At 50.1% G+C, this 27,316-nt stretch overlaps 2 protein-coding genes across 2 annotated transcripts; one reads left to right on the top strand and one right to left on the bottom strand.

Moving 5' to 3' along the window:
• Nucleotides 1-1,952: 1,952 nt before the first annotated feature.
• LOC104071360 (tyrosine-protein kinase SgK223) lies at nt 1,953-23,710 on the top strand. The gene is made up of 5 exons (XM_009573165.1): nt 1,953-2,346; nt 3,728-5,562; nt 14,610-14,767; nt 18,188-18,927; nt 22,390-23,710. Exons 1-5 carry the CDS (start codon nt 1,990-1,992, stop codon nt 23,425-23,427), a joined length of 4,128 nt encoding a protein of 1,375 aa, XP_009571460.1. The 5' UTR covers nt 1,953-1,989; the 3' UTR covers nt 23,428-23,710.
• Nucleotides 23,711-26,821: 3,111 nt separating this feature from the next.
• Nucleotides 26,822-27,313, bottom strand: MBOAT4 (membrane bound O-acyltransferase domain containing 4; the record flags this gene model as incomplete). Its single annotated transcript, XM_009573166.1, has 1 exon — nt 26,822-27,313. A coding segment is annotated over one exon (492 nt), but the record flags the coding sequence as incomplete, so codon positions are not given.
• Between the last annotated feature and the right edge of the window lie 3 nt (nt 27,314-27,316).

Raw genomic sequence — 27,316 nt, 5'->3', positions numbered from 1 at the left:
GACACGGGGCCGCCTGCCCCGGGGTCTGGGCAGCGAGAAGCAGCGGCCGGTTTAGCTGCAGAAAGGGAAATCCCGATCTTTAAAAGACAGTTGGCAGCGCCGATTATTAAAGCAGAAGTGAAGAGTTTTTTCTGGCTCCGGTCCCTGCTTTCCTCCCTTTGATTTTTCTTTTTTCTTTGCTGGCTCTCATCAGGACACTTGTTTCACTTTGGGTGATGCCGGACACTGCTTGCTAGATCTGAAAGGAAACAAAGCAGCAGTGCTAGAATATTTTTTAAAGATGTTTTCCCTGCAAATAGTGTTAATCGTGTTAAAGATGTTGGGGTACATCCAAGAGTGATTTGCTCTCCTTTGGTTAATTTGGACTTTGTGAAGTCCATGGAAAAACGTGTCTAAAACAGTCTCCTCCCTAAAAAGAGAGAGACATGCACTGATCTGATTTGTAAATCCCATTGATATTCCCCTTTTTTCTGCTCTTTCATGAAACAGATCCTAATTTATCAGTTTGCCAGACAGAAGGAGTTGGCAGGTACTAATGCTTTAGCCGATCAAAGCCTCCCTTCCCAAAGGTGGCACTGAATTCAGTTGACGCTTGTGGGTCAGTGGCTCTTCTCCCACTTCGCTTTGTCTTACCCAAGCTCTTATTAGTATTCTTCCTTTTCACTGTGCAATAGGGTGGCTGTTGGAGAGGGTAGCCAGGGCATCTCTGAGCCCAGAGGCAAGAGGCTTTACTGAAGTGCAGGCTGGTTTAGAGGCACGTGCGGGTGCAAAGGTGTTGCAGTAGCTAGGTGGTGTTGCAGTATGCCTGTGTGGAGGAAGCTCTGAAGGATCAGGCTGGTAAATTGTGTTCTTGTGCAGTCAGGATTAGGGTGTAAACGTGCCTGTTCACTCAGAGACCCTCAGGGAAGGAGCCTCAGTTTGCTTTGCCTTTGAATTGGGGTCAGCTGGCCAGGAGATGATGACCTAAAGTTGGTTAGGTGGGGAAGGACTCTGTGGAGCGATGTGGAGGACTTGTGTGCTCTGACACCCGTAACAGCTGGCTGCAGTTTTCCCGATCTAGTTGCGTTTTCTGATCTTCTCTTCCCTAATCCACTGAGCTTTGTGGGAGTCCTCCTCTGAAGTATCTCCAAAGTTGTTAGCTCCAGGTAGCTACTGGCTGAGTGCAATCAGACCTGGCTGTGCGGGGAGGGACGGCACAGGAATGCAGGAATGTCTTGTTCCTGGGGCATTTCCTCCTGGGGAAGGAAGACGGGAAGGGATCCTTGTGTGTAAGTATTCCAAGAGCAAAACGTTTCTCCCCTCGTAGACAATGAATCGTTTCAGCGAGCTGACACTGTTATTTGTGGCTCCTGGCAAACCAGATAAGAGCTTTTTGCCAGGCACTTGCTCAAATCGGTGCCAGCCCCAGCCTTGCTGATTGCCTTTCTCTGTTGCACTGGGTGGGAGAGAAGCCTTTGTGTACCACGGCAGTAATCGCAGTGGTGCTTCTGGGTGAAGGAGGGTTGTTGCTGGTCCCCTTGGTTACACAGTCGCTGATTCCGGTCCTTGTATCTCCAGGCCTTTTTATTTTCCAGAGAGAGGATGCCACTTTGGAGAAGGAATTTCTCCTGCCTGGCTCTGCTTGCGGGGCTATGAACAGCTATTTCCAAGACCTCTTTCCTTTACCCTTGATCTAAACCTTGCAAAAGGCTGGTTATACATGCTCGTTAAACAGGGAATTAAATCACATAGGAATGCTGCTTGCTTGATGTCTTCTCTATTACAGAGCTATGCTTAGAAGTTGAGGCTTTTTAAGTGATTGTGTGGGCTTTAGCTAAGCTGTGAAAAAAGCCTTGTAAACAATAAGCCTTTGTGATGAAGGCAGAGTAAGAGTAATTATCACCTGTCCTATTAAAAATCTTCCCATTTTGGGGCATAACCAAACTAATCAGAGAGTGTTGTGCTTTTCCAGATAACTAGGTGATCTTTAAGAGCGGCTCTGGGAAGCAAATGCAAAATGAGCAGCGGTGGACAGTGGAGAAGACGCAGAGGGCTCTCGGTCTGAGCCACGAGGATTTGAAGATGTCTGCGTGCAGTGACTTTGTGGAACACGTTTGGAAGCCCGGCTCCTGCAAAAACTGCTTCAACCCAAAGAGTTCCCATCGGCTGCAAACACCCCCAGACGTGGGAGCTTGTGGCGTGCTCCCGAATGGAGTTAGGACCAAGCCTGAGAGCCCCGCGTTGGAAGACGAAGGTCTAAATACCTCCCCCTTCTCAAAGCCAACAATTGCTGTGAAGCCAACTATGATAAACTCAGATGTTTCTGACACGTGGGCGGATGTGAATATGAATGCAGATCTGTCGCAGGTAATGATTAATCCAGTCAAAGCATGACTTCCCGTTACTTACCTCTCCTTGGGAGTGCTAGGAATATCTGTTAAAACGGTTTCCTTCCCTTTGTTTTTCCTTCTGGTCTTGACTCAGGTTTTTAAGCCTTGTATTGGCTTCTCAAAGTGTCTTTGGCTGACTCTGAATGAGATGTTGCTCACAAGGCATGTGCAAAGGAGCTTAAAAGTACGTTGTTTGTTTAGGAACTTCCGGATTTTAAATGAGGATGCGGGTTAAAGTTATTTTCCTGGGAAGATATACTGGAAAGAAGCCCTGTCTGGTTGCAGTCAGTGCTAACTGGATCCATGGTCTTCATGGGTGAGGAAGAAAGGAGCCCAGCTCCTTGGGCTCCCAACCTTTGCCAGAGCAGTAGTGCCCTCTGGGTGTAGCGCTGCTGCCTGCCCGCAAACTGGCAAGCCCCGGTGGTGCGAGTTGCTATCGAGATGGGTGGTTCACTCCTCTCCCCGACAAGCTGATATCAGCACTGCCCCAGCGATACGGAGTGAAGCCTGGGTTGCTGTCACCCTGCTCGTGGCGTAGGTGTGCTCGTATCTCCCACCCTTGCCCCAGAGGAGAGTCAGGGCTTGCCGGCTCTGTTCTTAGCCTCCCGTTGCTCTCCCTTGCTTCTCCTCTAGGGATAAAGGGCACACGAGCACAGGCTGCCATCGTCGGTGGGGTTTGATCTGTGCACGCAGGTTTGGCCCGAGGCTGGGTTCTACACTGTGGGAGCGGGTTCTGCCACCCTGGGGCTGGGAGTCGCTTCGCAGGCACGTGTTACCCTCTGCCTCTCCCACTCCTCCTCTCCCTTGGCCAGCAGGGTAGATCTCCCTCAGGTGAAGAGATTTTGGATACATTTCCCTGCTTGCTCCCCAGTCCCTACTGCTTAGCATAGCCAAGCTGCTATCCCAGGATAACCTATGATAGTCATATCTGTGCTCCGGAGTGTGCGACTCCGGAGCAGCAGTGTGAAATGAAATGAAAATAAGCAGAGGGAGGTGCAAATATTCCTTCCCTTTCTGAATCTTTAATTGCACGGTGATTTGCAGACAGGATGACAGGTTGGACACGTTTCTGGCAGTGAATCCACAGAAAGAGAAAGGAGAATGCCTTATTTCAGTGCATTGCCATTGTTGGTAACGCAAGGATTGCAAATGGTCCAGGAAATAGGACAAGTGTAATTTAAGTAGAAAAGGTTTGCGGTAGTTATTGGTGGGGTGAGCACAGAGCAAAACAGACTGCGAACGCCAGAGGACTTTTCTGTGGAGCTGGGTTTTTTCTTTTCTTTTTTTTTTTTTAATATTTCTCTTTCATTTTGCATATGCACATCCTGACAGCAGACTTGTCTCTTTGGCCCGTGCAGGTCAGCTGGGGCATGGTTTCTGGCAAACACCTCCTTCTGAAATCAGGAGATGCACAGCGGATCTGCCTCGACAATTTTGGCAACAGTGGTGTGAGAAAGCCCTTCCTTCACAACCCGACGAGTGACTGCTTGTCTTGCTGTCCTTCTAGTTACTCCATGGTGGGCCTGCGCAGCCTGGAGAGTCGAGTGGAGAGAAATGTCTCCATCCACAGCCTGGTGCTTGTGGGTGAGGTGGGCAAGCAGGAGGACAGAGCCAAAGACAAGTTTGCCCTGCCACATCGGGCCCCCTGCTCTAATCCGTCTGCCTTGGGGGACAGAAGCACCGCGAACTCCAGCAGAAACCCTTCCTCCCAAGCCAGAGAAGGAGCAGCGCTCCCCTCGGAGGGTGACTGTGGTCGCTTCTCCTCCAGCTTTGAAAGCGAAGGGGGCGAGTACTGTTCAATCAGAGACTGCCACAGAGAGCGCCCGGTCTTGCGGGAGCCGCGTTGCGTGGAGGGGAAGGGTGCCCGGTGCGAGAAGGAGAGCCCCACTCCCTGCGGATGGAGGCAGCGGGATGCTCCCGAGATTTCCAGGCCAGGTGGCAGGGCGGTCAAGTTTGGCGAAGAAGAGCGCAGAGCTGTGAACGTGGCCTTCTGCATCACGAAAGACCAGGGTGATCCTCTCCCTTATGCCCTGTGTTCAGAGAGGAAAAAGCTGGCTCTCCACGCCGAGCCTGCCGCCCTCCCCGAGAGCGCAGGGAGCAGCAAGGCAGCTGCCTTTGCTTTGTCCCGGGAGGACGGGGACTCGCCTCTCCCTGGAGAGCTCTCTGTCACCGGAGGCCCCTGGCCTGAGGGTTCAAGCACTCCTCAGCAGGCTCTGGTAGAGCCGCAGCGCCCTCGCCTCGCCGAACCAGCCCGCGGTGATCCCATCTACGCCGAGAGCACCAAGAGGAAGAAGGCGCAGCTGAAGGCTGTCGGCGGACAGGCAAAAGCGGAGAAGCTGGCCCGTGGCACTGGCAAGGAGCAAGCTGATGGGGCGTGGAGGGATGGTGGCTGGGCTTTGGGTGGTGAGAAGGAATACCAGGACTCCACCGGCCAGGTGGCGGCAAAGATAACTATCATGACCGCACACACGGAGGATGATCACAAGACAATATTTCTCAGCAGCCCTGACTCGGCGGTGGGAGTTCAGTGGCCATGCATCAGCCCCACTTCCCACCCCGATTTTGGGACTTCATCACCTGCCATTGAGCCTGGAGAGATTTTTCATGCATCTGGAAGTGAAAACAGCCCAAGATTTCATCTGGCAGCTCCTGCCAAGACCTCAGTTACTGAGAGCCCAGCCATTCCCCCAAAGATGTCTAAAAACAGCCAGCCGGGCAGCGAGGGGAACCGTGTGCCCCCGGTAAGCTCCCATGTGGCAAGGTTTAGTGATGACAACAGCCGCGACGGAGCTGGTGTTCAGCTGCTGCCGAGGAGCTATACTGGCACAGGCGCCTTCGGGGCGTCCCCTTCTCCGTGCACTCATGTCAATGGGGTCTCTGTGGAAGAGCCCAGCAGAGGCCTGGCAGGCTCGTCCTATGACAGGAGGCAGAAATACTACACCCCAACGTGGACCAAGCAGTGCCGGATAGAGGAGGAGGAGGAGCAGGAGCAGGAGGAGGAGCAGGAGCTCTTAACCCACCCATGGGCGGTGGGAGCTGAGAATGGAAAAGCTGGTGCCGACCTTCTGGATGAAGGCCCGATGCTGGAGAGCCAGACTGGGATCAGCAAATCATTGTCTTTCTCCTTTGATTTCCCTAAAAACAAGAGCAATGGCGTGGAGTTTGCACCACCGCCACCACCGCCGAAAAAGCAGTCCAGGTACAGCCCTGTGAGTGTGCGCGTGGCGGTCTGTTAACCATTTGCAATTGGGATGTTTGCTGCAGGGATTGATTGACAAGGAGGTGCTTCCCGTGTTTTTTTTCTTCCTTTTCTGTTCAAAGGTGTGCTTTGAGGAGCACGGGTGAAAAACTACTTACTTTTTCACTCTGAAAAGCTGTCAGATCTTTGGAAGTCCCAGTTCGAATGCTGTGCATACTTGCAAAAGCCCTTTGGGGCTGCAAAGTACAGCCTTGGGTCCCAATATTCAAGTGAGAACAAGGTCCATGCCCGGGATGGCTGGTGTTTCCCAGGTCAGCTTCGTTCTGTCTCGGCACAGTTCCTTCATGTTGAATAGGATAGAAAATCTGGGGTTGCGAGCTCCTCTTGCAGGTGGAACTGGGCAACTTCTCTTGGTGTTAATAGCAAGGGCCTCTGAAATCCTCATTTTCAGTTTGGCTCTAATGTCTTTTAGCTTTTGAGGTTAACTCTTGAAACTGCAATTTCCCAGGGAGGACTCCTTGCCTGCAAGCCGGTGATTGGAACTTGCCTAATGTGCGCTCATGATGTGTGGGAGGCACCTGGCTTCAGCAGCCTTCCCCTCGCCGCTCTCCTGGAAGTCAGGTTTGCAGGCAGGGTGACAGCAGGCCCTACAAAACATGTGACTGAGAAAGAGCTGTCCATCTGGGAAGGAAGTAGCTCTGCTAAGCAATTAAAAAAACAGGCTTCCAACACTTTGTGTGCATTCAGTATCTGCAGCTGTGTGTATCACCAAAAAAAAAAAAAAGAAAAAAAAAGAAAAAGAAAAAAAAAAAGAGAAAATGAAGGAGGAAGAATTTATTTCCTTTCAATGCAACTAAGTTGTCTTGATCATAGTGGGGAGGGATACTTTCACATTCTGCGGGTGTCCTGTATTTGCTTTATTGCGTGCGTCAGTTACCTGGAACTGTGCATTGCACAACAGATTTGACTCCAGCTCCTCGATTTAAAAGTTGAGAGAAGAGGGATGGGTGTTCGGAGGAGAACTTGCTTTTGGGGTCCATGGTCAAGCTTATGCGTAGGCATCAGTGACCTCCAGGTTGAGACTGTGGTTGAGTTGGCCCATCTGTTTTGTTCTCACACTGAATTTTCAATGTTTTTAGGGTTGGCTAGCCCAGGGAACTATTGTTTTAAATTGACCAAGTGGTGAACAAATGAGGTTTCTCAAGGAAAGGGAAGAGAAGAACAAGAGGCTTTAGTTCTCCTTAATGCTGGAGATGCTGTGATGCTGCATGCCTGCTGGAGTCAGAGGAAAGAAAAGGTCCACAAGCAAGTGAGCACACAGATGAGCTTTATTGCCTTTAAAATCAAAGAGGACTCTAAGATGTGCTTTAGCTTTGACCCTGTGAACTTTCTTTGATCGCTGCTGCCACTTGGTGTCTTCTACCAGCCCGTGGCTTGGGGTTGTATTTGCCACGTGAGGTGTTGGGTTGTTGAGGCCCAGCAGAGCTGGATGCTGTCAAGCAGTGATCATACAGGAAACGCCAAGTTGCCCGCTGAAAGTCCTCTAGGACCCGAGTCCTTCCCCTGCAGAGCAGAGGTCACTGGGCAGGCCAGAAGGGTGGTGGCACTCAAACTCAGCAATATATATTCCAGCAGCATCTTCCACTTGCAGTGCTAGGACCTTCTTCCGCTCATGGAGGAGCAGCCATGCAGAGCCCTTTGTCTGGGGGCAAGGATGCTTCCCTGGCAGTGCTCGGAGTCCCCTTTCCGCCTTCGTGAGGGCTGGGAGCGGAGGCAGGGGGATCCTTGATGTGTCAGGGCGTCTCCTTCGCTGGGTGACTTGGACCAGCTGTGCTCCAAGCCAGAAGCATGCCCTGCTGATGCCCTCCACGTGGAGTTACGATCTGTCCTGAGGGGTGTGGAGCATTTTAGGCTCCTTGGAGGGGCTGTTTCATGCTCCTGGTGTGATCGTGCTGTGCCAACTGTAACACTTGCTTCTCTGAGTCTTCCTGAAAGCATCTGTGTGCTAGAAAGCATGTGTGAAAGAGGGCAAGGAAACTGAGGTCAGGGAACACGTGGCATCCGTGACCAGGATTCTCTGGCAGAGCCATAAACCCTGCCAGGTGGTTGAGGTAGGTGCTGGCATTGCTTTTACCCCTTGTGGCTGTAGGCAATGTGTTGTTCTACCTGTATTTGTCTCCTAAATGCCTTGATGCCTGCAGCTGAGCCTTTGGGCGCCTTACTCAAAGAGCATAGCCCTCCCTCCACCTACCAAACCCCTGCGCAGCCGGCCTGAGGAACGATTTGATCAGATGGCAGGTTTCGCAAGCCGTGCGAACCCAGCTGGTTGCTTTGTTTGTTTGCTTTGAGGGTGCTCTCGTTTTTGTCTCAAGTGTGGCTTCTCTGAGCGTGTCGATGCAGGAACCAGGGTGTTGTTACCTGCACGTGGCGGTGGGAGGGATGGCTACAGGCACAACTGGTTATAATCACCATAGCGGGATTCTGTTACCCTGGGCAGTCATTGCTTGTAGCTTCCGGTCATGACATGACTCTTACGTGGTGCTGGAGGAACATCTCCTCTGGTCTTCTTGGGCTGCAGCCAAACACCTGAAGAAGGGAGGAGGTCTTGCGCTCAAAGATGACTCTGAGACACATCCATATTCTCCTAGGCCCGGGCCGTCTGTGGGCATGTGTTTGTCCATAATGGAAAGACCACCACCGATACTTCTGTTATGCTTATGTAGTCCCTTGCAGAGACAGAGCTCATCAGCCCAAGACGTCCTCTGGTGGCACAGCTGCAAAGGCTCCTTTGATGGATGGATGTAGATGAAGCCAGCGTAGACCTGGTTGTGGCACAGTCTTGGGGGTTGGGGCTTAGCAAATCAGGGTTCATTTCAGCTGCAGAAAAGGTGTGTAACCATCCTTTTTCCTTCTAGATCTCAAGCTGTAGCAAGATACTTGATTTCATGCTGGAAAATGAAGCCTGCCTGTTGGACTTTCCTAATTAAACTTAATTGCTTATTTTAAAGAAAACTTGCATGTGTGTTCAAACTAGTTTCAAAGCAGAGAAAGAAAAAAGTGAGTCTGTAGATTTTGTTTTGCTCATCTTGGCTCTAACAATTAAAAGGGAAAGAAGTTTTTACAGGGTAAATTCCTGCCAGGCACTGAGGAAACTCTGGTTTTGCAGTAAGCTGTCTCTTAGGATGGCAGAAGGAGTGATTTTAGGCAGTTTTAAAAGTTGGCGCAAAAAAGGAAAACAATTAATTTGTGCCTGTTTCATCCTATATAAAGCTACTCTGGACCTCTTGTGACTGTTTCTTCTTCTTTTTTCCTGCTTGTTTGAAAGATTATAGATATTTAAGGTATGCTTGGAATGGAAAATGAGTTGAATTACAAGAAGAAAAAGATTGGAAAGGGAAGATGGTGCCTGGTCTTCTTCCAAAAGTCAGGAAGGTAGTTGGCTACAGAAAGGGCTCACCAGGGGAACCAGGATCCCCTGGACTTGTATGTGTAATGATGACCTACAGGTTCTTCGATGTGAAATGCTGTGGCCTTCAGTTTCTTGGCACGAGGGATGAATCTTTGCTGGAATGTATGTCTCTCTTATGCAGAGGGTCAGGCTAAAAGATCCTAACGATTCCTTCTAGCCTGCAAAACCTTGACAGTTAATTTGTTTCATGTGCCTTTTAAAGAAAGGAAACAGTGATGCTGTTTTGCATCTTGAGCTGTTGGCTCTTGAGCTGTTTTCATCATAATTAATGCCACCTTCAAAAGGCAGCACCATAGATAGCTTCCGAAATTTGCTGAATGCACTGACTTGGGGTAACAAAGGTGTGTAGCACGGCACATCCCGACACCCGCCATCGCTGAAAACAGCCAGGACAAATGAGTTTGAGGTGTGCCAAGATTGCATGTTACGGTGCTGCTGCTGCCGCTTGTTGCCAGAGGGAACAGAAAACAAAAGAGTTACAAAAAATGACGATGCTGGGAATTGGATCACCAGGAAAAGAGCCAGGTTTGTTCCTCGCTGGGGAGGTGGTGCTGGCTGGTGGGACTGTGCTATATGTTTCTTGCCGGGAATCGGTCTGTGACGGAGCAGCGCTGCACCATTCCTGAGGCACCCATTGCTTTTTGGAGCTCACTGTCAGGGTGTACCCCCGGTGGCAAAAGCAGACTGGCTACATGGAGCTGCTGTGGCAATTACAAATGCATTGGATGTCACGCGGGTCCCAGATTTTGACCCTCTTCTCCGTGACGGTGGATGATAGCAGGGACTTGCTGTGTTTGGTCTAGGACAAGCCAGATTTATTATTATTAAAACAAAAAAAACCAAACCAAACCAAAAACAAAAAAACCAACATCCCCCCAAAAAAACCCAAACCAAACAAAACAAAAACCCCCAAGCAACTCTGGATGGAGTCTATTTAAATACATATTTAATAATTAAATAAGCAAATAAGGCAAAGAAGGGAGAGTATGGCTCAAGCAGGAGAGAGAATCACACTCCAGGACAGGGAGCATCCACCTTTTGGTCTCCCCCTGTGTTTTTTGTCTGAAACTAATCAGGAATTTCTCATGCTGCTTCTGCCAGTCGGTCATTTTTAAAAGGTTGTGATTTATCAGCCGATCTTTTAGGAGAGATTGTTTCTGTTAAAATGAAAGTCATTTGCTTTTCTGTGGTTTTTCTATCTTGCCACTTAAAGTGGCAAGATAGAAAAAGTGGCAAGACAGAAAAAAGGAGTTGAAAATTGAAATGAGATTTGTTGTCCTCTTCACCATATTGGAGTATGTCCTCTTCACCACATCTGCACCCCATCCGAATTTCCCCTTGCATCTCTAGACTCCAAACCCTTGTTTCAACTTAACCTGTGCTACATAAAACCTTTTGGTACAGGGAGGAGAGGTGTAGTCTTCTGGACAGAGGTAGGAGCATTTCAAAATCCTCCCTTTCACCTCAATTTTGGTTTCTCCACATTTGCCAGCTGGTAGCAGAAGGATAAGTACAAATCCAAGCCTCAAATGTTGTAAGCTCCTGTACGCTGCTTTTTAACTGCCCTGTGCATTCAGGGTAAGATGCTGGAAGAAACAGCAGTGGAGGGAGGAGGAAGATAAAATTATTCATGTTTCGTGATAGACAAGCATATGGTACAACGGTGCTTCCTCTCGTGTAGTAATTATGCCCAGCCATGTGTCGCGTTTGATGCTGTAATGGCTTTTCTCTCTGGCATGCATTAGGCCCAGTATTTTATTTTGGGAGGGGGTGTCCTGTTGACATTATCACCAGACTTCTCCTGGAGCACGGTTTTGTTTGTGGTGGTTTTTATGTGTTCTCTGCTCTCCTCTGCTTCCTTCCCCTGTTGCTTGATTTGTTAAGCTCAGCATCTCTGTTACCTGTTCAAGTCCTGTCATCTGTGATGACAAGGAGCGAACCCCTCCTGCTGGCACAGCAAGGCTGGGAAACCCCCGCGATAGGGCTGCAGAGCGAGCACTCCTTGGGATCAGGTCTGTGTGCAGGGGAGAGATGCCTTCCAACATCCTCCACCGCTGCCAACAGGCTGCACGTGTGATGGCTGCTGGAAAGGAGCAAGTGGGAGCCTTGCAGCTCTTGCGTCTGAGTGGCCTTCTCCTGCTCTCAAAACCTCCCTACCCCTTGCACTTTTGGAAGGCAACCAGATCCGCGTGTCAAATCTCGGGCAGGAAATTCAAGCCGAAGGCATGCCCAGAGTCCGAGGGATCCCTGGGGTGATATCCCAAGGCACGCATGTCTGCTGCGGTTAGGGCAGCCATGCTTTGGTGCCTGCCTCCACTCTCTCTGAGAAGTGCCAGGCGCGCAGCTGGCGGTGCTGGAGTCCTGCAGCAGTGTCAGGTGGGACCCCAATTTGTTAAGAAATGTGAAATTAAACACATGGCTACTGCTCACATATGAATCACAGGAAAGACAAAGCACGCCCTGGCGGGAGTTGCAATGTGGGGCATGGCAAATGATCCAGGTCCCTTTGCAATGTTATAGAACTTCAAACTCTTTGGGTTTTTTTTGTTGTTTTGTTTTGTTTTGTTTTGACAAGACCACTGTTTTCAACCTTGACTTGTTTTAGGCAGGACCGTGGGAATGGTGTGGAAAGCCAGCTGGATTAAATTGTTTAGGATGTGAAAACTGGAGAATAGTGAACGGGAAGGGTTGCCTGAATACGGCAGCATGTTGCATGGAGGATGTTGAGTAATTGAAGTGTATTTAAAGCTGCCAGAATAATTTGGAGAGCTGGAAATCCTGTCTTTTTAGGTTATTAGATTGGGAGAGCTGACTCTTGTGACCTGTTCTTTATGCACTGGCATATGAAGGAGGCTCTGGTGCTGCTCTTGGAATTGCTGGTTACATTTAAGGTGCTGAGCACGGATTTTTGAAATGGAGGTAAATTAACGACTGCTACCTCTTTCTGAAGGGGAGTGGAGCCCACAGATGTTAGCAAGCCGGTGGGGGGGCAATCACAATGATTTCTTCAGGTTTAAGATAGGTTGGTGTTCTTTATTTTCAATATCCTTTGGTGAAAAGGGCGAGATGGAGAATAGCCACCTGTGTCCTTGCAGTCACGCGTGGTAGAAAGGAACACTACCAGAGCAGGGGATATGCAGCTTAGCTGTAAATCAGGATCCCACAGGTTGTCGCAGCAATAGGTTGTTCACCTCCTCTTGGGGTGGAATTTTACAGAAATGGGAGAGCTTGACCCTAGCAAGTGTTTTCAGTAATGCTTTGGTATAGTGGGTGGTATTTAAATCTGTGCAGGCTGCAGCCTGGGCTTCAAGCAGCTCTTAGGAAAAGAGGGAGATGTAAAGTGGAGATATTTCCAGGCGGTATTAGCTGGCCCGGCTGTAACATCTGAAACAAGAGCAGGATGTCGTTTAAGCAGCAAACAACTTCTATTTCGGTGTGCCTATTCAGGAACTGCATTTTACATAAGTCGCGGCGGTACAGAGAGGAAACGGGGCTCTCTGTACATCTGACTTCACCGCGACGTTGAGCTCAGCAGACGCAGCAGCCAGCACGGTTCTGGCAGACGCCGCGTTGTGCCCAGGTTGCTTGGAGGAATAGGTGTGGCTGCGCGCGGTGGACCTTGGACCCCGCCGAGCAAAGTCCCATCTCTCTCTGAGTGCGGGAATGGTAAGGCAGCTCTGCGGATTTGTGTTTAAGTGATGGGAAGGAAACAGAAATGCACCGACTTTTGCTGGGGGGAGAGGAGGGGAGGAATATGTTAGAAAACCTCTCATCTATGCAAATTGAGACCGGCTCTCTTGCAAAATCTTCTTCTTTCTTTATGGATACAAACGCTTCCTTGACTCTTACCAGGTCAGACAGTGCACCCGCATGGGTGTGCATCCATGCGTTTTTTTCCCTTGAATTACTAAAAGTTAAACGTCTGAGAAAGTTATAGGATAAAGATATATCTTTATAATAATTTTAAAAGAAAAGGATTTAAGTCCAGTTGGTTGCTTTCAACAGCATTAATCGTAACAGAGCTAAAAGCCTCAATGCGTCTCTCTCACTCTCTCTCTCTTTATTCTTTAACTGTGACTTGTGTGGTGCATTGCGAAGTTTTGTAAATCATCCCTAAGAGGCTTGCGGTGGTGAATTCATCACTGGTGCAAGACCAGTGTGTCTGCTGAGTTATACTGAGGTGGTTTTTAGAGCCTTATTTTCATCAGCCCCTGAGTATTTTTAGACCGAGGCTGCTCAGGCAAATGAGGAAGTCTGGCAGAAGTTTCTTCCGGGCTTCTCATACACTCTGCTCTCCATGTGGTGGTGTGGACACGAGAGTAAGTGCTTTGTCTGGATGGGGAACAAAACATTTCTCAATCTTCAAATAAAATGCTTGTGGCATCTGCTGACTTGGGGGTTTTGGAAGAGGGGGGATCCTGTGCACGTGAACGGGGTGCCACAAGAAAATCGTCCTGCGCGTCTTTTGTTTGTCTTTCTCAGCAGCCATTCAGCCGTCTGATTAGGAAACGCCGGATACCTTCCAGCAAGATAGCTGGTGGAAGTCCTTTTTCTTTTTTACAAGTCTGCCACTAGCCTTTTTACATTCTTAATCAACAATGTGTTGAATTTTATCAGCAGATTGGCAGTTTTACTTAAAAAACGTGGACCGATAACCTTTGTTGGCTGGCCGATAGAGTCTGAACTGTACCGAAGCTCGGAGTGTTTGTGCTCTGATGTGCTGCCTGATTTCAACAGTTTTCTGTTGTTTTCCAAAGAGGAAAAAATTTTTAAAATGCAGGGAAAATTCTTTATCTTAGCAAAAAGTCCTGCTTGCCTACAACTGATCACTTAAACTGTGACCTGGCAGGTTATAAGCTCAGTTTATGGTTTATATATTTTATTTTTTTAGATGGAAGCTGCACGGAAAACTGTAGGTCTTACATTAAAAGCTGCATGGTAGGTCCTGAATTTGGCAGACACTTGTTTTCTGCAGAGGCGCTTCTTCTTTCAAAAGGTGTCAGCTGTTACTGTGATGCACTGAGGAGATAACAGCTGCTAGGGATGGACTCTTCTTCCACTTACGCCTCCACTGTGAAGGAATTGGGTTCTGACACTCAGCCTCAACGTGCCCGTCTGTAAAATGGGAGGAGTGAGACCACTCCCTTCCCTTGAGAACTTTACTGAAGGCAAACACTGGTGGGTCCCTGCTTCCCAGTGACGGTGGTCAAGATGGGATGTGGTCCAGGACCCCACATGTGCTAGGCAAAGGAGGCACAGACTGGGGCTGGATGCTGTTGGCTCAGTAGTTCCCTCTCTGCTCAAGCACAGCTGGTTTGTCTTGGGGGACTGGCATGGGGGCTGCAGGTCTATAACCTGCTCAGTGTCAGTGGGACATGATCCCCAGGTGCTGGAGAAAAGAAAAAAGGTGCAGAGGAATGAGGTACTATGGCATGGTAAAGGGCTGCACAGAGTCTGTATGGATGTGCAGGGACCAAGCTAGAGCTGCTCTTGGGTTGACTCTCCATGCACAAGTGCACGCAGGGTATCTTTTGCCATTTGTCTCCTGACTCTTCTCTTTCACTCTCTCTAGGCACGCTCTGAAAATGAACTCGAATAACGCTGAGTTGGAGAGGGTCAGCAACAGCTCTGCCGAGAGCCTCAGCCCACCTTTCAGGAGCGTGCACGTCAGCTTCACGGCTGGCTCCACGGACAGCCTCGACTCGGACACGCAGACCGGCAGTGATGGCAGTAAGTGACCATTGGGTGTGGGAGAGGTAGCATCAGATCTGAGAAAGGAGTTACCTCCATCCTGAGTCCCACTGCTGGGGCAGGATCTTCAGAGCAGGGATCATGAGGGTCCCAACACCTAATTCCCCCAGCAACCCTTCATCTTTCCACTTCTCCTACACTTCTGCCTCTTAATGCACTTAAGATGAATGTGGCAGTCAGGCCAACATCATGGGCTTTTTCCTTTTTCATTTGGCAAGTGCGAAAAGCATTCATCCTGTGGCTCTCCTCTTTTCTAGATAAAATCTCCATCTGAAAGCAGTTGTCCTTATCCTGCTTGTGCTTCATACGTTGCATGAGATCACAAGTAGCCCTGCCATAGAAAGGCCTCCATAGATTTTAGGAGCACCAGAAGGAGTCTTGTGCTAGAGGTGATCTCTCCCTCTCATTGTGTTCCCAGTTATTTCTTGAAGGGGTAAAAATCTGCCTACACTCGTTTAACTGAAATTAAAAAATACTTACTATGAAGTCACTTTTTTCATCAGCGCGTAACTTAGACATGCACTAACGTGTTCAGCAGCTCAGAAAGTATTTCCTTTGCAAAAGCAACCTTTGTGTTGTGGAAGTTCTGTCTTTCCAAGAGCAACAATCTGCAGCGATAAAATTAAGAGCCAGAGCTCTGGAAACTCCATTTTTCCACCGCTAACTTGGAGTCTGAGAGTGAGACCACGCCAGGAAATTGTACAGGGGGAAGAAAAACTCACAGATGTTGGATCTTTACTTGCTGGGCACAGAAGCAATTTGCTGTCAAAATTTATGTGGGACGAGGATTTCTCTGTCTCCACTAACAGAAGCAACTGTTTCAACTCGTCTTGGGAAAGTTGAGTTTTTAAATGAATAACCCGAATGCAATTTTTCTTGCTGATGCAAGCAAGAAGCTATGCAGTCAATCACTGAGTGAGGTGAGCTCAAATTAATTGGCTATGCTGTCAGATGTTAAAATATGAAGGGGGGGAAGCTTTTATGCCCTTGACATGCAGAAGGACTCTACACTGAAGGTACAAAGCACTTTTAGGAAAGTTGTGAAAGAGTTTCATTTGTTACCCTGTGCTTGGGGCAGAGCCCAGCAGCACGTAAAAAAAGGGTAAGAGGAGTTTGGCATTTGTGGGCTAGGCGTGTGGACTGGTTGCCAAAGTTTCCAGCGCTGACGTTTGTTCTGTAAGACTCTGTCAAGTAAATCTTGCCTCTCGAAACAGGGATTCAGCTGCGTGTCCTGGCAGAGGTGCCTCTGAGTTGCTCTTGGGCTGCATGCCGAAGAATTTCTCTGGGCTGTATCCTCTGTCAAAGCCCCTTGGACTGGAAGTGGCAAGAGATGCCATGCTGAACGATCCCTGCCTGTGGCTTTTGACAGTGTTTTAACGGAGGGGATCTTTCCCATGGATCAGGCAGGTTATGATGCAGATGTCTGGGTTTTCGTTAAAGCTTGGGGCATGCTTCTCTGTTGAGCCATGGGCTCCACAGTTAACTGCAGCTGGAGAGCAGCTGGAACTAGAGAGCAGTCGGTTACTCAGTGACTGGGTGTACAATGCAGGCAGACACCTGGGGCAAGGGCCCAACAGGAGTCAGATAGCTCGGCACCCAGGAACTGGGGCAAAAGAGACGTGTGCTGATTCACAACATTTCCTACAGAGCTGTTTCGGGGCACGTTGTCAGAAATGGGGTGCTGAAACTGCCTTGCATGGGAAGCTCATTTTCTGCAGAAGCTGAAATCAATGCTGCTCATTCCTGGGGTGTCTCTCAACGCTGTTGCTTGGGATGGGGTGTATTGCAGCAGGAGCATACAGGCAGCCTTGGCAGTGGAGGGGACAAGCGAAAATTGATGTCATGCTACCAAAGTCTGGTGGGGAGGGACAGGGACAGATTGTGCCAGCATCCACTCTGGTAGCTGTGAACTAGGGGACCTGCCCTCACCTCCTGCGGTCTCAGGTCCTGCGGTCTCAGGTGGCGAGCAGCTAACAGAGATTGCTGTTCTGGCACAGCTGGTACAGCTCTGAGCCTGCATGTGACACGCCAGGGCAGGCTGGGAGCTCGGGGATCCGAGCCCCTGCGCTTGGAGGCTGTGCAGGAGAGCTGGTCAGTCACTAGGGCTGTGAGTCTGCTGCGGGCTGACATGAAACTGCCCCAGGGCGTTCCTGTGGGGCAAGCAGAAAGCCACGGTGAGGAAGTGCCTGCGGGCAGCTGAACCTTCACTGGCAGCCTTGTGAGGAGGAAGGATGGCTTGCTACCAGTCTGCAGCTTTGGAAGCTGGGTTCAAAGAAAGCAATAGATCCCGCTATCTGCTGAGTTTGCTTGGAGCAGAACCCCACCGTGCACCTTTCAAGGTCTACACTTGCATGCAAGGTGTTAGCAGAGCTCAAGTTTATCAAGGGTCCCACATGTCATTCAAGTGGCATAGAAAATTCTCTGAAACAATTATGTCTCTTCTTTTAATTTCCCCTGCAGACCCCTCCATTCCACATTTGTTCTGTCTCCATGACCTGAAATTATTGCTCTCTATTTCAATGTCAAATCTTTTTTTTTTTTTTTTTTCTTCTCCTTTCTTCTTTCCTTCCCCTTCTTCCATAACATGCAACTGTATTACCTGTCTCTAGTCTGGCCAGGGCAGGAAAACAGCTGCTACAGCTGCCTGAAATGAGCCAGCCATCCCAATCCATGTGTGGATGGCATGTGGAGCTGCTTGGGGTTTAGTGGTATGCAGTGGGGCCAGGCTGCCCTCTGAGCAAAGAGGTCTGGCAATAAGCTGGGGGACAGGCAGTGGCAGGGGGGGCCAGATTTTTTCAAAAGGATGGAAATTGCCAAAATCCCCAGCCTTGCCCAGTGACCCTTACTCAGTGTGAGGCAGAGAGACAGGTTCAATATACTTCTTGGGCTGCTCTGGTCACACTTAAGCCAGAGGGCCGGAGCTGTGTAGTGTGAGTCACTCTCTCGCCATGCCACTGAAGCACTGGGTGGCAGCTCCCAGGTGAAACAGGCTTTGTTTAAGAGATTGTCCTCATATCCCTGAGTGCTTAGTTCTTACCTCCTTGTGGATGACATCACAGCTTAAATATTTACCCTCTACTAGCTTTTTACTACTGTGAATGCAGTTCATAGGGGAGTGATTTTGGGGGGGACATTTCTCTAGATGGCTGGTTGTGGTCCACTTTGCAAACCTGCTGTATTAAACTGGATTAAATACCTAACCCCTTCAGTGAAGCTTTGCTGTCGTGAATAGATGAGGATTGTGTGCTGTGTTCCTATGTAACCTGGCTTGCTGCTTTGTTCCCAGCCAGGGCCCTGGGAGAGGTAGCCTGTGAGGGTGGCAGGGACATGGAGAGGGACCTGTGCTCCCAACCTACAAGGGCCACTCATTGCATCTTCTTGTGTGTCGCTGTCTCCTAGGGCACTCGTCTGAGCTGAACCACTCGCCCCCTCCAGCAGAGAGCCAAGTGTTTCCCCCTGTCCCTTTCCTTCCTGCCTCCAGTGAGGATGGTCCCTCCTCTGCCCCCAGCTGCCCGCCCCCTCTGCCCCAGAAGAAGACAGTGAGCAGAACGGTGTCCTCCCCAGACGGCTTTTTTGGGGGACAGGCGTCTTCAGGCAGAGCAGCCGATGCTGCCAGCCCCAGGCTGAACGTCAGCCACTCCGAGAGCAATGTCTGCCTCCGAGAGGAGCCTCCCTTCGTCCACCTGGCCAGCCTGGGGGGCCGCCCCGGCGCCTTCTCCTCCTCCGAGTCCCTGGAGAAAGGCTCCAAAGGAAACAGCTACTGGGGCTCAGCCACTGGTAAGAGCACAGGGGCTTGCATCCCCAGCAGAAACCTCCAGTTCCTTTCCTCCTCGCAGCTCAGTGTGTCCAGTCAGGTGTCATCAGGCTCCAGCCTCCAGCTCCACAACCTCCTGAGCAACATCGACAGCAAGGAGGGGGTGTATGCCAAGCTGGGGGCCCTCTATGCCGAGTCCTTGCGCCGCCTGGTTGCCAAGTGTGAGGACTGCTTCATGCGGGAGCAGAAGAACGAGCTGCACTTCAGCGAGAACAACTGGTCACTCTTCAAGCTGGCGTGCAACAAGCCCTGCTGCGATTCGGGGGATGCGATATATTACTGTGCCACCTGCTCCAAGGACCCTTCTACCACCTATGCTGTGAAGGTAAGCCCGTGCCCAGGAGGTATGCAGGCTTATCTCCATCTTCCAGTTGGGAAGATGAGGCAAAAAGCTGCAGGGTCCAAGGCTGCCTGGGGGTCCGTAGAAGAGCTGGAACTGAACCTTAGAGCTTCTTTTTCCTCCTTTCTGGTGTATGGATTTGAATGAAAGAGTGGGAAGAGTGGGAAGCAGACTTAGTGGTACGCCTTTGAGAAGAACCAATGGCCTGTTTTCTCTGCTTGTCTTTCTCACAGGTTAAGTTTGGCAAGCAAAACCCCTTCCAAAATTGCCGCTTTTCCCCTACCCCTTGCAAAGATTAATTTGGAGTAGTTTTCCTTGTAACAAATGCCTGTCAGATGCTTATTGCTGCAGACTACTAGGGTCTGCAACCCAACCAGTTTCTCTCTAAAAAGTCTTTGTGCAAATACTATGTTGTAAACTCAGACGTATTCGCCTCTGATGACACAAGCTGATGAAAGGCTCTTCAAAAAACAGCATTTTTGCCTCTGCCTGCCTTTTAAGTGGAAGGTCTGGCCCAGAAACCATGTGAGTGCTTATATGATCTTGAAACTACAGATGCTGTTAAGATATTGCAGATCTCAATTAAACAATGCGAGGCTGACCTAGCCATGCTGTGTAAGGTCAGGTCTGAAATATTTTCCTGTAACTCTACCGAATCCATGTTTGAAATGGAAACTTGAGGTGCAATAGTTCAACTCTTTGAAACCTGGCTAAGTAAGCTTGTCCAACCCGTTCCGTGGACATCCCATGGATTTTGGGTTCTTGACCCATGTTACTACTTGAATACAGAGCCTTTAATTTCTATTCTGACTTAACCCTAGGGGCACCTCATTGCTGCTTACTCTTCAGGTTGTTTTCAAAACCTAAAGAAATTCCCAAAAAAGCCCTGTCAAAGATGCATTAAGCAAGGGAAGAAAAAAAAAAAATCTCTGCTGAATCGTTTCCACTGTTATGAACCCTAAGGGGATGTTTTAGTTAAGTGATAGCTTTAAAGCCAGTTCATATTCTAAAGAAAGTACGGTCAACCGAACAGGGCGGTTGTAAATAACCAGAATGGAGTTAGATGAGGTCTTGCACCTCAATACCCCTGGTCCAGCACTCAGAGCTGCAGCTTCTCTTGTGTGTTATACCTAAATCCATCGCAACTTTCCTCGTGAAACCTGAGAACTGCTTGGTGAACGGTTGCGCTTCTTCTCAATCTGCGGTTCCCTGTGGCACGCACACACCTTTGCTCTTACCTGCCATGTCAGGTGGGGTTCAGAGGCTCAGCTCTATGGCTGGAGTGCATGAATTCTTGCCAAGGCAGAAACAGCACATTTCAATCTCTTAATGGGACAGCCCTTGTGTCGCTGCGTGCGATGTGAGCTTACTCTGTGCCCACAGTACGCTGCAGAGCGCCTTAACAAAGCCAAAACCGCTCCAACAGGGCCGCACTCTGCGCCAGCATAAAGTGAAGTTGTGTATGTGTTTACATATGCGCATGCGTACACCTCCCGCAATGTTCCTGTGTGCCACCTTCCTTTTGGTAGCCGAAGTAGAGAATAATTGTGAAACTTTACAACTGGCTGATTCCTAGCTGCCCCTCCTGGCTTCTGGTACAGATTTTCTGACATGAAAGAGATCACAGCCTGTAGTTAAAATTAGACCCTCAAAATGGGCAGAGGATCTGACTTGAGCCAAGGAGCCTGCTGAGGAGCAGGAGCCAGTGTTTGGGCTGTGTGCACAGGCAGACACGACTACGTATAAAACACTTAGAAAGAGCCAGGGTTACATGAAATGGCTTTAGAGGAATTCAGCCAAGATATGCTCCACACCTTGGCTTCTTTCTCTGCTTAAAGATATGTGACTAAGCCAGCCCCAGGCTCCTACTTGGAGCTTGCTGCATGGAGGATGCCTCTGGTGCAGCCAAAGTCACAAAGAATGGCTGGCCAGGGAAGATCTCCCTGTCTTCGTCTGGTTGCAATTATTCTTCCAGAGACGCCTCTCTCGCAGGAGTTCCTCCCCTTTTCCTAAACCTTACACATCTTCCCTATGTGGGGAGGAACAAGCAGGCTTGTTCGGCCGAGGGCTGGAAGGCCTCCTCCACTTTTGGGGACCTTCAGCGTCTTCCTGCGTCCTGCTGCATTAATCTGCAGTCTGCCTAGCTCTCCAAAGCTTTTCTTTCCACAAAATAAGCATGCAGCTATGGCAGGGTATTTTTGTTTAGAAAAGAGAGGACAATAGGGATTTGAAATGCCCTGTCTCCACAGTATCGTCTCATTTGAGTGAATTACCTGCAAATGCCTAGATTCAAACCCCTGCTAGAGGAATACACAAGCAGCCCACTTCTCCAGCTCCTCTCTATTCTTGCATTTATTTTAACTCGGAGGCAAAATTGATTTCTTGTCCGATTTTGCACACATGCTGTGACTGGCAGTGGCATGCTCCAGGGTTTGAAAGCTTTTATGCTGAGTTTCAGCCTGTTGCTGATTCCTGTGGGTGAGATATAAATACATCGCTAAAGAAAAGGGGAAAAAAAAAAAGTGTATAATGAAAACGCCAGAAGGCCCCATAAGCTAATGGATACTCCTATAATAAACTTGGGTTTCAGTTTGTTTAGTCTTTAATGCAGTTATAAAGCTAAAATACATAACAAAATGAAGATAAAAGTCATGTGGGTTTAAGAGAATCCAGATCATAAAATGCTTTTTTCCCTTGAGTTTGCTGCACTCTCACTTATTTCTAAGCCTGTTAGTTCCCACTTTCTCTCTGGTGTTTTTTCCCTGTGCTGATGAGTACAGCTTGTTGCTGGTTTCCCTTAGCCATTGATCACGGATTTGAGAGTAGTCGCTGACATAAGGAAGCGGAGTGGTTGAGGAGGATGTGAAAGTTGGCTCCAGGGCTTAGTACCAGAGAACGGTTAGGTGGGAAGACAGTGCTGGAGGTCTCTGTCCACCCCTCACTCCAAACAGGGCCATCCTCACAGCCACGTCACGTCGCATGGGACCTCATCCAGGCAAGTGTTAACCATCTTTAGAGATGGAGGCGGCACATCTTCTGCCACAGGCTTTGCTTTTCCCTCTGCAGAATGTCTCCTGGGTTGCAGGGGGAATCTCGATGACATCCGTGACGTAAAAGCTATGTCGCTTCTGTCAGCAATGAAACAAAATCTCCAGAAGTGACTCATGGGAGGACTACCTTCCTCCTTTCTGGGCATTGCCTGGCAAAGGAAGCATGCCCAGAAATGCAACCCAGACATCTGGTTGCTAAGGTTGAGGTGTTAGAGGACAAGAAAGATCCTCAAGCCAGACAGTTTAAAGATAGTTTAAAGTACTAAAGGGACCAATGTGCACTCTGCTTCTACTGATGTCTTCCTTAGCATCTGCAAATCTCAGCTTAGGAACTTCTGGTCTCTGCCCTGTCTCTGTCACTGACTGATGAGACTTTTCTTTTGGTCTCTCCTCACAGATTTGTAAAACCCAGGAGTCCAAGGTGGCTGCTTCGTACTGCAGCCCTGCAGTGCCAGTCCACTTCAACATCCAGCAGGACTGTGGGCATTTTGTGGCCTCTGTCCCCTCCAGCATGCTGCTGGCCTCAGATGTGGGGAAAAGCATGCCTGGGGATGGCCTCCATCCTTCCCGCACTGCCAGTGAGCACGACTGTGTGGTGGTCATTACCCGGGAGGTGCCGAGCCAGACCACTGCCGATTTCGTGAGGGACTCAGTGATGTTGCACCAAGCCAAGCCCGAGCTGTACGAACGTCGTGTTTGCTTCTTGCTCCTCCAGCTTTGCAATGGCCTGGAGCATCTCAAAGAGCACGGCATCATCCATCGTGACCTGTGCCTGGAGAACCTTCTGCTTGTCCCCTGCAAGCCCCCCATGAGCTGTGTGAAAGCCAAAGATGACAAACACTTACCCCGCCTCATCATCAGCAATTTTTTGAAAGCCAAACAGAAGCCAGGAACTGGAGACTCCAAACTGAAGAAGAGTCAGGCCCGGCTGGCCCCGGAGATTGTGTCGGCTTCTCAGTACAAGAAGTTTGACGAGTTTCAGACTGGTATTCTCATTTATGAGCTGCTGCACCAGCCCAACCCCTTCGAGGAGAAGGTGCACCTCAGGGAGCAGGAGTACAGCCCTGAGGACCTCCCTGCTCTGCCCAGCCTGTCCATCTACTCCCGGGGGCTCCAGCAGCTGGCTCATCTGCTGCTGGAGGCGGATCCCATCAAGCGTGTGCGGATCACCGAGGCCAAGCGGATGCTGCAGTGTCTGCTTTGGGGGCCCCGGAAAGACCTCACCGAGCAGCCCCTCAGCCACGAGGAAGCCCTCCGCCGGGTGCTTCAGAACTGGGTGGACATGAAGCGTGCCCTGCTCATGATGAAGTTCGCAGAGAGGGCTGTGGACACGGAGCGGAGCATTGAACTGGAGGACTGGCTGTGCTGCCAGTACTTAGCGTCTGCTGAGCCAGCCTCCCTCTCACACACATTAAAACTGCTGCAGCTGCTCTGACCTTGGATGTGCCTCGGAGGCAGCTGAGGGCTCCCGGTTGCCTTGCAGCTAAAGGTACACAGCCCCTTTATACGTGAGAGGTTTGAATCTCAGCTGTGAATGCACGTTCAGCTCCTGCCCCACACTCCAATCAGAGTGCACAAGACATGTTTAGTACCCTCAGCACTGTTAATTTGCGAGCAGGCAAAACTGGGAACTTACCCCTATTTTGGGGGATTTTTTTTTTTTTTGTATGGTAAGTCTGTGGACTAATAAACTCCTGCCTGCGTGTGTGCATGTTTCTAATGAACTCAATGTACTTGAGTTGATTTCTGCGCCTGTGGGACAGTCCTTTGATCCCCACATTCCCGTAAAGCATCAGAGCCTTTTTGCCCGGGAACACTACTGCACTCCAGAGTGGGTGGCAGGGATGAACGGTTGGCTGCTTCTCCTGGGGAGCAAGAGCAATTCACGTAATGCTCCTTTGCAAGGGAGAACCAGGATGGGCTTTCAAATTCACGCCTTTTGTGGGTTTTGGCATCCATTTTTCTTCTCACTTAAACAGAAACAAGCAGTAATTTTTGTTTTTAATCAACTGTATTTTCCACTGTGGGCAATTCAGTATCAACTGCCTATTACCTTAGTTAGATACTAATACAGCATGGCTTTCCCGTCTAGTGGTGCAGCCGTGCAGGCTGTTGATTATGAAAGGGTGAGAGAGAGCCCAGGATGGATCTGTTCATGAGGATGATGCTGTATGCTGGGAATTACCCCTTGTAAAGTTAATGAAATGGAAAATCCCCAATTCACCTCCAAGGCCCTGGGGGGAAGTCAGGGCCAGGTTGCTTTGCTTTCCCTATCCCTCCAGCTCCCTCCCTTCACCTGGTAATTCACCTGTCCCTTGTGTCTAGCATTTATTTAACCCCTTTGTCGAGAGATGAGCTGGCATGTGAAAGGCCAGGGCCACTGGCCTGTAGTCTGGGAGGGTCTTATTGCTGCCGGTGTTTGAATTAGAAATGCATAGGGCTGGGCACACTGCGAACATGCTCCTCCAACAGATGTGATGCAAGAGCAGCACGACGGAAGAGGGAGAAGCTGGCCTGGCCCCCTCCAGCCCCTTTCTTTCCATCCAGCCATATAGCAGCAACTCAGCTTGGTAGAGAGGCTGTGCTGCTGCTCAGAAAAACTGATTTTCCAAAAGGTTGTGGGCTGCTTTTACTCTTCCACCCCAACACGAGGCAGATATGAGCTGCCCTGCTCCTGGCACCAGTTCTGCAGCCCTTGGAGAAGGGGTAGGTTTGAGACACATGGAGAGAGCCCAGCATCAGCTTAGCTGAGACAGGATGTCACCAGCTGAGCTACCCTCCTCCCAGCTCAAAATGGGGGGAAATTCATGAGTGCTTTCCTCCAGCCTTGATTCACCTCCAGATCCAGCCTGCTCTCTTGGGGGAATTTTAATTCCCCAGGTTTTTTGACACTTCATATACTTTCTGTGAATCTTTTCCAGGCTTCTCACCTGGATTTTTTTTTTTTTTTATCTGTTTGGCTATGGTTGCTGCTGATGGGAGGGGATGGTTCCTTGGCTGGGCACCCATTTGCAATGAATTTCCCCTGATCCCCTTAGGGAGGAGGCCATGCATGTCCCTGCCTGCTGAAAGAATGTGGGATGGCTCCAACTGCGGCCGTCAGGGATTTTTTTTATAGACTGGCTTTCTTGCGTCTGACTCTTGGGTCCACTTCCCTCCAACATATGTGGCAGGAGCCTTCTGGCTTGGGAACCACTGTCCTGTGGACCATCCTGGACACATCACCCTGGAAAGTCTGGCCCTGGCTTGCTGCATGTGGTCTCACATGGGCCAGCAGAATGCTGAAACAGCTGAAGAACCTGCCTGAAGGAGCCCAGCATGTTTTTCAGAGATAAGATGAAGACATGACTCAGTTTCTAAGCATGGATATAGAGAATAAGTTGGAGGCAGCTCTGCAGGACAGCACTGAAGGAGACAGGGCCTGGCCATGACAAATCCAAGCTGTGCTGGCAACGAAGAGATTATATGTGGCGCAAGTGGCTTGCAAGCCTCGGGTTGCGTACTCAGCGGGACTCAAGAAGTAGCCAAACATCCAACCAACCCACAGAAAACAAGGTTGGATCCATTTTGCATGCTGAGTTTCAGTTTAGTGACAAACCCTGATACAGGTATTGGCACAGGGCCTGCACGGCGTGGAATGTTAACCTGATCAAAATGCTTTCCCTTGAGTTTGGGCACTTGAGACTGGTTCTGGTGTTGGTCCTGCTACCCTGCAGCAGCATGTCCAGCAGACCAGAGGCAGCAATAGTCTTGTAGCATTTTCAGCTATATTATTTTGAGATTTGGTGGGTGGCTTCTTGCTCTCATATAAATAGAAACTCTTAGCTCCATGCTTTCCTGATAAGTTCCCCTATGGTAGCTCATGCTTCTTCCCCAGCCTAAACAGTCCTAGGCTTTTGGGTCCTAGGCCAACACATGAACTGCAGAAGTGCATCATGGTTTCTGCTGTGTATCTTTGTGGAGAAAGGGAAACCTAAGCCTCGGTTGAATGCCACAGCTGAGTCCAAGGACTTTGCTGGCTTACGCCCCCTTGCCCGTGCTGTCTTCAGCACACCATGGGCAGTAGCCCCTCTTTTCCTAGCAGGCATTCTTGCCCCCATGCCTTGGATCCTCTGCAAGAATGGTGGAGGGGATGGATCATCCCTCTTCCCTGTGTGGCAGGGGACACAGCTGGCCCAGCACCCTGGGGGACAAGCATATCACCCACTTGATGGGGCCTGGGTATTGCAGGAGACATCTGCAGGAACACAGTTTGGGGTCCACATGCCACAGGGACAGTGCTGAGGAGCAATTGCTGGAGGAGCATCACAGACCCATGCTTCTCGGTAGTACTGCTGGGTGGGGAAAGGGGTGTCTCGTTCTTGTGCTGTCCCCCGACAGACTGCCAGCCCCTTTGCCTGTGCCCAGGCTCCCAGTGGTCCGTGCACACAAGAAAGGGTGGCAAGGCAGCTCTCTGCCAGTGCCTGCTATCGCCATGGAGGAGATTCCCAGGAGCTGGACACAGTTGCCGACAAGTGCGTTTGTAGCACCAGTAGTTTGGTGGGGAGGTTGTGTGCTTCCTACGTGAGAGGAGGCTGAGACCCAAAGCCCCAAGACAAACACTGGGCAGACAGTGCTGCTAGAAGCCCTCTTGCCCAGTGGTCTGGTGACCTCGCCTCCCTGCTTCAGAGCATCCCTCAAAGCTGGGGGATATCCCAGGAGTAAAAGCCAACCTGGTTCTCTGGAGATGCCGTTATATGAGATTGCTTGGCCAATAGCACTTCTCACCCTGCATGCTCACATGTGCAGGGACATGCCCCACCGGCCGCACCAGTTAGCCCAGGACAGGCTCAGTTCTGCTTTGGCTTCTTGGCAAGCAGCAGCAGCACGAAGCCATAGGAGAGGGGAAGGATGCTGTTGCAGGAAGTCCAGAGCAGGCAGAGCATGGAGAAGCTCTCGGTCTCCACAGCCACCAGGATGTAGGCGATGATGAGCTGTGTGAAGACCCAGGTTGTGCCACAGTAGAGGAGCTTCACACCCTGGGAGGTGGCCCGGGCGCTGAGGAAAGGATGGATGCGGTAGTCAGCCTCCACCATGACAGCCCAGCACAGGAAACCAAAGATCTGCCCAGGCCGGAGGCCGTGCCACCAGGCGGAGAAGGCAAAGGTGGCTAGGAGTGGCTGGGCCGAGCAGCGCTGGAAGACAAGTCTCCTCAACCAGCGGGACGTGCTCTTGTTCCAGGTTCGGGCAAAGACGGCCAGGCGGTGGGTGGTCTCCAGCGTCCACAGGTCACGGACGGAAAGGTCTCCCTGGCCCGCCTCCGGCCCAAAGCCCGCCACCTCGAG

Source organism: Fulmarus glacialis, unplaced genomic scaffold (genome assembly GCF_000690835.1).
Source record: "Fulmarus glacialis isolate BGI_N327 unplaced genomic scaffold, ASM69083v1 scaffold40742, whole genome shotgun sequence".
NCBI classification, from domain to species: Eukaryota; Metazoa; Chordata; class Aves; order Procellariiformes; family Procellariidae; genus Fulmarus; species Fulmarus glacialis.
The sequence above is the reverse complement of the archived record's forward strand: the minus strand, read 5'-3'. Positions and strand labels throughout refer to the sequence as shown.